Consider the following 10,496-nt stretch of genomic DNA (forward strand, 5'->3'; position numbering starts at 1 on the left):
TGTTATTAAAGCAGATGTTTGTGTGGAAGCAACCGCTTTACAGATATTTTCAGGAACTTTTGCTTGGTACATACCTTTCGTCCTTGAAACATAACTAAATGCAGGGCTTATCCAAAGGAGGGGCGGTTGGTGCACATGGGGTGGGGGGCGAGATGGGTTTGATTTACATAATTTACTGACTCTCTTTCCAGTGAACAGAACGAAAGACCTCTCAGCGACTATGACGTCATCAGCGATGAATATCCTGAAATTGCCGAAAATCTGGCAGAATCGTCCCTGCCCGCTGAACAGCCAGATTACATATCCCTGAGAGAGGATCCGGCGGACTATCTCACCCCATGTTCACCACATGAAAGCAGCGAAGACCAGAACGATTCCAACTATCTGACGCTGTATCCACCTCGTCCAAACGGTGACGGACAGGAAAGAGAGGATCAGACCTATCTCACCCCATGTTCACCGCATGAAAGCAGAGAAGACAAAAACGATTAGGTTCACATACATAATAACAAGCACACCTATCATATAACCAATAATACCGAGAGTGCTGTCATCTTGTAATATAACGAAATTGCAGATACAATCTAGATAAGGTCATAATTCTATCACAATTAAATATAATATTGCACTGTATTTACCCTCTCATATCACAGGAGTTAGAGTTTCAAAGCAGATCGAGTAATCAAATGACGAGCATCACAGAATCGGACGTTGCAAACAGTAAATCGCCCTCACTTGATTAAATAAATGTACACTGCGCTCATGGACTCGATCACGCATGCAAGCACACATCTGACACACATGAGCGAAGAAAAAACCAACAGCTTGATTTGAACCGGAACTACCACGTACGACAGCTCGATGTGAACCGGAACTACCACGTACGACAGCTCGATGTGAACCGGAACTACCACGTACGGTTTGTTGTTGTAAATATAGGGATTTTGAGCAACGTCCATGCAAATATGGACCAATGACCGAAATAGAAATATTGCCTTATCAGACAAGACCAAGAACGCACGGAAAAGATCCTGTAATCCATGTCATAGTGATATGGATTGTAGAAACACGAAAATACCAAAAATGCATCCTACAAAATCAGCGAATGGCTGTGTAGATGGCATGTTAAAAACAGTCATACACGTAAAACTCCACTCTTGCAAATACACGGGTTTGCGTGGGAGTTTCAGCCCATGAACGAAAAACTAGAAAGAAGAAGGATCATAGTGGAATATTATTAATTTCGTGAACGTTTTTGAAACTAGAGCATTGAAACTGTGCACGCTCTTAGTTTTTGTTAACCTTCATTTCTGATTTGTGAATCCTTGACTTACGTTCTTTCCGATGTTCCTACTTGTAAAAAGTATAATTGTAGTTTTAAGTAGGAACGTCAGTGGAACATTTAGACGTAAGTGTAAGAGTTAGTGTTTGATTTGATTTCGTTAATTATTCGTGCGTTTGCTTGTTTTTTGTTGTTGTTTAGTTTTTGTTGTGTTTTGTTTTGGTACTTGTTCTTTTGTTAAGTTTGAGTACACTAATGTTTATAATGTTTTCAACTTTAAATCTCAAAGCTGGTGTATGTTATATTCTTATATTATCCATGTAAACGTTTTATGTACCCTAGCCAAATAACCTTACTTTGATTTCAAAACACACGTTAACACCATCTATCAACTGGGAACACGTAATTATATGTCTCCCTGTCTCTCCTTCCCTCTCTAACTCCCATTCCTTTTATCCCCTATCTCTCTCTCTCTCTCTCTCTCTCTCTCTCTCTCTCTCTCTCTCTCTCTCTCTCTCTCTATCTCTCTCTCTCCCTCTCTCTCTCTCTCTCTCTCTCTCTCTCTCTCTCTCTCTCTGTCTCTCTCTCTCTCTCTCTCTCTCTCTCTCTCTCTCTCTCTCTCTGTTGTGGGTGGGGGTTTTGTGCTTTCAGTGTTATGGTAGTTGTTCGTTTTGGTTAGTTTGAGTACTAAAAAAGTGTATAATGCCTTGAGCTTTAAATCTTAAACCTGATTTCATCTGATGAACAATGTCAGTAACTTAATATGTTACCATTTCTGTTACAGTTGGAATTGAATAAGGCAGTATTGATGTTTATCACAACGAGGTAACACCTCACTTACAGTCTCTGATTAAAAAGTCATCAAATAGAAAATGTTCAAATTAGGTACTCCCACCTTCACCACGCATTGACTTATTTAAGACTCGTTTAGCTTTTACAGGATCATTAACATGGAATTCACTTCTGCATACTCTTAAATTCGAAACAGCGGTTGCGCAAACACCTTTTCTGTTATCACTTTTACACTTGTTTTTATTAATCTTGCATGTACATAATCTTGTGCTTAACATTAAGCTGTTTTGAAGTAGTGTATATTTATGGCAATACCTGTTCTCTGTGCGCATTCATTCTCATTTAGTCTTATACATGCTTACTTGTTTGGCTGTGTGTTTGTTTGTTGCTTGTCTCTGTGTTTCTCTTTCTATGTGTTTGCTTTGTTTATATGGATTTGTGTGGGTGTGGGTGTTTTTGTACGCCAGTTTTCTCGTCTGTTTGTTTGCTTGTTTGATTGTTTGATTGCTTTATATTGACACGTCATTTTTAATTCTTTCTTTCTTATCCAGATAGGTAATATTGCAGAATTAGTATATATTTACATCTATCACTTTTGTTCTTGTTTGATTGCAATTGTTCATTTCTTGTTGTGTCTAATTTTTCGTCGTAGTTTTAGCAGGAACAGATCATCTGGATATCACTTGAAAAGTTTCATGAAGATCTGTCGAGTAGATTTGTGGGAATCACTTTGCACACACACACACACACACACAAACACACACTCACACTGACACACACACACACACACACGAACACGACATCCACCACCACAACCGCCACCACCTTCACCACCCTCGTCTCTATTCCCCGGTTTTACTTGACTTAATGCAAGAAAAGGGGAGAATATCCTATTTTGTTGATTTCATATTTGGTTAAAGTGTTACAAATGTACAATCAATTACAGCTTTTTCATCGACGAGTTTGTACCGGAATTTTCAAATTGCATTATATTTTGTAATATATGTTGGGATAAAACAATCAATTTTGTATCCAAGATTGGATCATAAATTGTATATTTGGAGTAAATATTTAGAACTAAAGCGGTATTTGTCGCATGTTAAGGTTAAGGCAAAATATCCAAAGGTAGTACAGTCTGTTCAACTGTATCAGAGAGAGTTCGCTTGCAGTTTGTTTCTGTCAGAGCTGCAGCGTGGAAGTGTGTATATATATAATTATAGAGATAGGTCCAAGATGTTTATACATATCTAGTTTGAAATCAATCAATCAATCAATATGAGGCTTATATCGCGCGTATTCCGTGGGTACAGTTCTAAGCGCTGGGATTTATTTTAAATTTTTTTTACAATTTTTATGTAATTTATATCGCGCACATATTCAAGGCGCAGGGATTTATTTATGCCGTGTGAGATGGAATTTTTTTACACAATGCATCACGCATTCACATCGGCCAGCAGATCGCAGCCATTTCGGCGCATATCCTACTTTTCGCGGCCTATCATTCCAAGTCACACGGGTATTTTGGTGGACATTTTTATCTATGCCTATACAATTTTTCCAGGAAAGACCCTTTTGTCAATCGTGGGATCTTTAACGTGCACACCCCAATGTAGTGTACACGAAGGGACCTCGGTTTTTCGTCTTATCCGAAAGACTAGCACTTGAACCCACCACCTCGGTTAGAAAAGGGGGGAGAAAATTGCTAACGCCCTGACCCAGGGTCGAACTCGCAACCTCTCGCTTCCGAGCGCAAGTGCGTTACCACTCGGCCACCCAGTCCTTAATAATAATAATTATGGTTCCACAATGTATGGAGAAATGGACATATTTCTGCAGGTACCAGTATTCGCAAATAAAATATCTGAAGCCTTACTGTTTTCTGCAGCTAGCTTGTATGCTCACATTAACACTGTGACCCCACTCAGGAAAACGTATATGTCATTGCCAAGATTGGAATTTGGCATGATTCTAAATTTCGCTGGATAGATTTGGAATGATTATCTCAACCTGCAGAAATCATAGTTTCAATAACAACGGGAATGAAATTGGAATTCTTCGTCATAGAACACTGGTTCTACACTACTCGTCATAAAAATCTGTACAGATGCGTTTGAGGGCAGATCTTTCTGATGAGGCTGTTGGTTGTAAAACCAAGTATATCACTGAAAAGGCCATTGATTCCGCTACCTTGTTCAGAAAACAGATTGAGTTTACATGACGTAGTGTCGATACAGTGGAACCTACAACACAGACACCCCCCAAAATCAAATTCGCAAAATCAAGGTTCCCGCGATAAAATGGACAAAGAATCGAAACATGTGTAGCATTTCCGTAGGCACAACAATCAAATCGGCATCCAAATAAGTCAGTTTTGTTCACATATCTTGTCTAACATTGACGCAATGACATGCTGAGTGGTGTAGGTCTCAATCCTCTCAGCATGGTACATTTGAGTAACCCGCAAACGCATTGCCTTCAAACTTGCGGAATATTTGTGCTAACACATGTCGTAAACTACACACGAAATCTCAAGTCATGTGATATATTAGTGTTAGCACAGATTTCCGAACGTTTGAAGGCAATGCGTTAGCGAGTTACCATTTTGTGTCTCATTTACCGCTAAAACGGCTTCAAAAACTGCCTTTTATGCCTGTTGAGAGGATTGACACCTACACCGCTCAGCATGCCATAGCGTTCATGTTAGACAAGATTTGTGAACAAAACTGACTGATTTGGATGCCGATTTGATTGTTCTGTCTAAGGACATGCTAAACATGTTTCGTTTTAGCAGTTCTGATTTTTTGTCAATTTTAACGCGGGAACCTTGATTTTGCGATTTTTATTGGGGGGCGACTGTGTTGTATCGGCACTACGTCATGCAAACCCAACCTGTTTTCTGAATAAGTTAGGGGAATAAACGGCCTTTCCAGTCAATTAATTGGTTTTACGATAAACGGCCTCATCAGAAAGATCTGCCCTCAAACGCATCTGTATAGTTTTGTTTTATGATGAGTAGTGTAGTTTCAGCTTGTTCAAATTAGAATTTCATTCTTATTCAAAATTGTACTTGATAAAATTAGAATTTAAGATGTATTCACGTTTTGTATCAAACCCAGGATTCAACCAGCTAGAACAAGCAAGCAAACAATTAATATGAGAAAAACGAAACTTAGCTTATCTCTGCCAGAGATCGGATAAAAAAAACATTATCCGATAAGTTTCGTTCATCCCCTATTAATTGTTTGTTCGTCTGTCAACTATCAAGACCATTTGGTCGATGTACTTGTCAATGTTTTATTTTGTCAAGATTTAAACGTTTCATTGGTTAACCTTGACTGTTTCTTTATTCTGAATTTCGGTACGTTAGCAGTCTATATGTTATTGGAATTTTGCATAAAACGGGAAGAGGCTTTTTCCTGCAAAATATACATCTCAAATGACTCGTTTTGGATGCTGTTCTATTCTTAATGTATTTGACAAGCAATTACATACAGTGTGGATAATATTCGAAAGACCACTGGTTTACTAGAATGAAAACTATATACTGGAATGTTGTGTGTGACACACATTAACACGTCACCTTTTATCACAGGCACACAAACCGTTGATCAGTCAGAGAACACGAAAGATGACTTAACTTGCTGATACCTTTTTTTGTGTGTATTATATTATGTATTCTCATTGCAAAGCTTTTCCTTGTGCTAATAAACATATTAGACTTGAAAGAGCAAGCGCATTGTCCTCTGTGTGAAGCTAGACTTGAAGAAAGAAACTCTCTGTGTGTATGTGTGTGTGTGTGTGTGTGTGTGTGTGTGTGTTTGTTGGTCTGTCTGTCTGTCTTTTTGTTCGATATGTGTGTATGTCATCGCTTCCAATGTAAAACTCACAGGCCTGTGTGGTCTGATTATGTTTGAGAATGGTTAGAACATCTACAACAGACTATATGTCTCACGCTTCCACCCTACACTAAATGACTCGTACCTGGCACCACCATTCTATACTGACACTGAACATTTAAAAAGACAAGTGCAAAGTGACTAACACAAATAGCTCGATATCAAGTTGAGACTTCGATTTAATTCCACAATGAGCAAATTCCATATCAGAGCACACAACATGCATACAGAAAGTCAACTTCCATACACATTCTGTTCGGAGAACATTCTTTCATTCTTATTTGAAATGGGCGCTTAAAAAAATGTTCTCATCATACAAAGAAAGCGAGTCACTTAATTTCAAAGGCAAAATTTATCAAGGTAATACACTGATTACCATACCATAAAGAGAGTATCATTTATCTCCTCTGACAGTTTGAAGCATATGACCTGTCTGCTGTATGAAAGAAAGCGTCACTTGCGTTACAAGTGACACTCCAACATAGTTGTAAGAAGAGCACGGAAAGCTAACAGGTAAACAGGAAGTAAAGAAACAAAGCTATTCGATTTAATGAGATAAAAACCTTCATTTATACAATTAAAGCATAGACAATTGCCAGATTACAATGTAAAGCTGAACAGCCATTTGAATGTGCACTTGCGTTTCAGGTGTTTAAAGCGTGTGACAACCCATCAAGTGTGCTCCATTACATGTACACAGATCTAACTCTCTCTGTAAAACATTATCAATAGTTGATGTGTGACACAAGAAGTTGGCATACATTATTGCCTGCAAAAACCCTATTGAAACGGAGCATCATGCTTTTGACAAACTCGCGTTTCAGGTGTGACACCGCACAACAAACAGGTCCTAACGCTGAAGTTGACATATAATAGACACAGCTTTTGTGGAGATTATAACACATTTTCTGATGCAATCGACCAGTAATGAGAGAGAGAGAGAGAGAGAGAGAGAGAGAGAGAGAGAGAGAGAGACAGGACAGAGACAGGACAGAGAGAGAGAGAGAGAGAGACAGAGAGAGAGAGAGAGAACATGCCAACAGTTGAAACACACCTTACCTCCTTTTGAGTTGATCGCATTACAAGCACTATTCAAGATAGAGGATATTTGACGAAATGAGATTCTGTATTGGCATGTGTACAACAAAGAAATCAAAGCATGATTGGCTGCAATCATACACGTGAGTGTTACAATATTGCCTGGTTATTTCTACTTGTAAGCACCATTTTGACAGGCATTTTTTTTTTTAATTATGTCAGTTTTCGCAAACATACCGGCTTATTTTGCACTAACTTAATCCCTGACTTTGTCGATTTTTGTATTTAACCTTCACCGTGCTTTCTGGGCCGTTGACGACACAGAGCCTCACAAAAGTTTCTGTATCTCTAAAATTTGGGAGTTTTTGATTGAGACTTCATGTAATCCTCAAACATGTAGAAGCTTTACATCGACCAATTTTTAAAGGATTAATCATTGTAAACAAACAAATAAACAATGACGTCGTTTGAACTACACAGTCCGGATGTTGTGGGTCGTGGACGACCTATATGAAATTAAAGAAGGCATTTTACAGCGAGGCGGGAAAGAGTGTATCCCTACTCGGATGACGTGGGTCGTGTACGACCCATACTTTTTAGGTTGAATTCTTCTTTTAAAGTATGGGTCGTACATGACCAACACCACCCGGACTGTGTAGTCCAAAGCGTGATCCGGAGAAGGTTAGGACCGATTGATATTCATTTATCATTGAAATTGGGTAAGGATGCTGCTGTAACACAACCTAAAGTGCATGACCCCCCCCCCCCACCCTATTTCCACCATGAACAAAGCTGAGTGACATACCTTTGCTATTTTTCTAAATTCAGATTTCAATTTATTTGTTATGCCTATCGAGTGGTAAAGTATGTATCGCCCGCTATTTTGATTGACGGGACAGAGTAACCTCGTGACGCTGTAAACACGCAGCATGTTCCCTCAATAAATCTTGTACCAGGGCATCCTGCTATAGGTATGTATATAGCTATTCTGATGAACACGTGGGGGAATTCGGGGGCTGTGATTGGATGGGCTCTTCCGATTATCAAAGCATAATGCTACGGAAGTCGGCCATTTTTCTCAATATCCAAAAGCATATTCAATCAATCAATCAATCAATGAGGCTTATATCGCGCATATTCCGTGGGTACAGTTCTAGGCGCTCTGCAGTGATGCCGTGTGAGATGAAATTTTATACGGCCAGTAGATTGCAGCCATATTGAGAAAAATGGCCGACGCATGATTCCGGTTTACCAATCTGTACCACGGCGATGTTTCTATCGACAACAGCATACACTGACAACTTAAAAAGCTGTTTCAACAACTGTGTTGTGAAGTCGAATGCACTTGGAGTCAGTTTTTCTTCCAAAGTCAGAAAGCGTGTAGCGGTGTGCATGTCTGCGCGAACATGATGCGCGTAAGAAGTTTGTCTGCTATCAAAACCTGAGATCAACGCATCGACGCAAAAACTGTCATTTTGTAAGTTTGGAACAACAAATCAAGGTCATAACAGCTATATAATCGCTATTGTGTTTTCAGCGTAGCAATAGGGTCCGATATTTAGACTCGAACAAGTATAATGCGACTCGTCTTCGACTCGTCGGCATTATACTTGTCTCGTCTAAATATCGGACCCTATTGCTACGCTGAAAACACAATAGCTGTTAATATTGCTCACCTTCTGGAATGCTTTCTTGTAAACCATTCAAACAACGCGGATGCGTGACGTAACAGTAGGCTAGCGTTTTCAGTGTGGGCAAGGTGTTCAAATACACTCATTTTCTGACACGTTAAACCTCAAATGCAAATCTATAAACGTAAAGAGTATGTTTGCAATATAATTTTAAAGTTTGCTTGCGTATGTTATCCTTGCAGTTGGTGACACACGTTACATCCCGAAATTCATCGACTTAAATTTGTTTGTAAAGCTTAAAATGATTGTCTTCTTTAACTTTCGAGTTCCATAGTTTTGTTCATAACAAAGTCAGCCATACGTGCCTATTATAAACAAGTGAAATTGTTGCATGACGTATGTCACCCTAGTCAGGCGACAGTAACTATGTATCGTTTTGATGCATTTTCGGCAAGATTGTAGCAATTATAACGTTCGGAGGTCCAAGCTATTTACTATCAAAAGGCGCCACATACCAGTGTATTTAATGACATTTAGAAATGATTAAACATTCTTCGTGTTTAAGTATAACCCCTGGCGACAGCAGTTGTACCTCATTAGTGAGGACGGGTGTTCAATGTCTTGATCTCACACGTCTGGTAAACAACACGACCACACGTAATGGCAGAATAGACACATTCCGTTGTATGTGATTACCAGAGACAGAAGCAAAGCATAGAGTTGCACTTCTTTTACCTCACTTTTTCCTAAAGTTCTGAAAACAAGTTTAGTTATGTTGCATTTTATGACACTAAATAAATGGCGTCAAGTCATAGTGCAAAGGACAAACCCGGAAGACACGATATTGCATCTCGTCTTCTATTTTTGTGATATGCGCTACTGCTTTATTAAAACCCGTTCTAGGTTTAGCATTTTGAATAGACATTATGTGGGAACAGTGTGAATTCAATTTTTTGTCAGTGCTTCAACCGTTTTGTAAGCAGTATTGAAGAATGACTCACATGCTTCACCTGGCACGAGTATATTCTCATTGTAAAAATGTTTAAACCAGGAAGAAAATTGAATGCAGTAGTTGCCGTGTGTGTGTGTGCGTGTGATTATTATGCATGCTGTAATATGCCACTCCACCCGCCATAACTTTGCTCCCTTAATTCGACAGGAATTTGTGCAAGGCGGTGTAACACAATTGTTTCTCTCCGGTCCCTGACAACCAACAATGGTGTCTCGGCTTCTGCTTGGTCTTTTTGCCGGCCTGTGTCTTCTCGTGTTTTCAGGTTAGTTTTCTCAATGTAGACATTGTTTTCAAACATTGTAAATTAAATCCTTTTGGCGTTAATGTAGATGTAGAGGTAACATGCCGAGTCTCATTGGATATGACAAATAATGGTCGAAGTTAGCGGATCGTGAAAAATGCGAGCTTTATCCAGCTTGTTCATTACCGTGAACTCTGAGGATCTAGCACGGCCACCAACATCGAACGCAGAAGAAGAAGAAGAATTACCGTGAACTGAGACCATTATTGTTCATATCCACTGAGATGATGTGTGTAACATATCTATTTCTAATTTCCTCAGTTTTCACAGAACAAAGGTGTTTTTGTGCCACGGTTTGATCAAATCCTAATCAGTGTGCCAGTCTGTCTGCACAGGTTAGTTATTATACTATGCGGCTGTTTAATTCCGTGAAAATCAATCAATTCTGCAAAGAGCCCATGGCAGTTTTTTTTGGTTTTGAATACAATCAAGTACACAGTTATTGTTATTATTCTACTCTGGCGGTACAGTCAGATACTGTTGTGTTCTTTTCATGTGTTTGTGTCGATAAGGACATTTTCTTCCGTCGTAATGAGTAGCAGAC

General features: G+C 39.2%; 2 protein-coding genes across 2 annotated transcripts in view; both read left to right on the plus strand.

Moving 5' to 3' along the window:
- LOC138979117 (uncharacterized) overlaps positions 1–1,412 on the plus strand; it is a 38,960-nt gene extending 37,548 nt beyond the window's left edge. Inside the window, exon 8 of the mRNA XM_070351928.1 lies at positions 192–1,412. Within this exon, the coding sequence (XP_070208029.1) occupies positions 192–492 (301 nt within the window). The 3' untranslated portion in view covers positions 493–1,412. The remainder of the gene's footprint in view (positions 1–191) is intronic.
- An 8,186-nt stretch (positions 1,413–9,598) lies between these two features.
- The window catches only part of LOC138977971 (uncharacterized), a 59,729-nt gene continuing 58,831 nt past the window's right edge, over positions 9,599–10,496 (plus strand). The window contains exon 1 of the mRNA XM_070350580.1: positions 9,599–9,913. Within this exon, the coding sequence (XP_070206681.1) occupies positions 9,856–9,913 (58 nt within the window). The 5' untranslated portion in view covers positions 9,599–9,855. The remainder of the gene's footprint in view (positions 9,914–10,496) is intronic.

This window comes from Littorina saxatilis, linkage group LG10 (assembly GCF_037325665.1).
Source record: "Littorina saxatilis isolate snail1 linkage group LG10, US_GU_Lsax_2.0, whole genome shotgun sequence".
Classification (NCBI taxonomy): Eukaryota; Metazoa; Mollusca; class Gastropoda; order Littorinimorpha; family Littorinidae; genus Littorina; species Littorina saxatilis.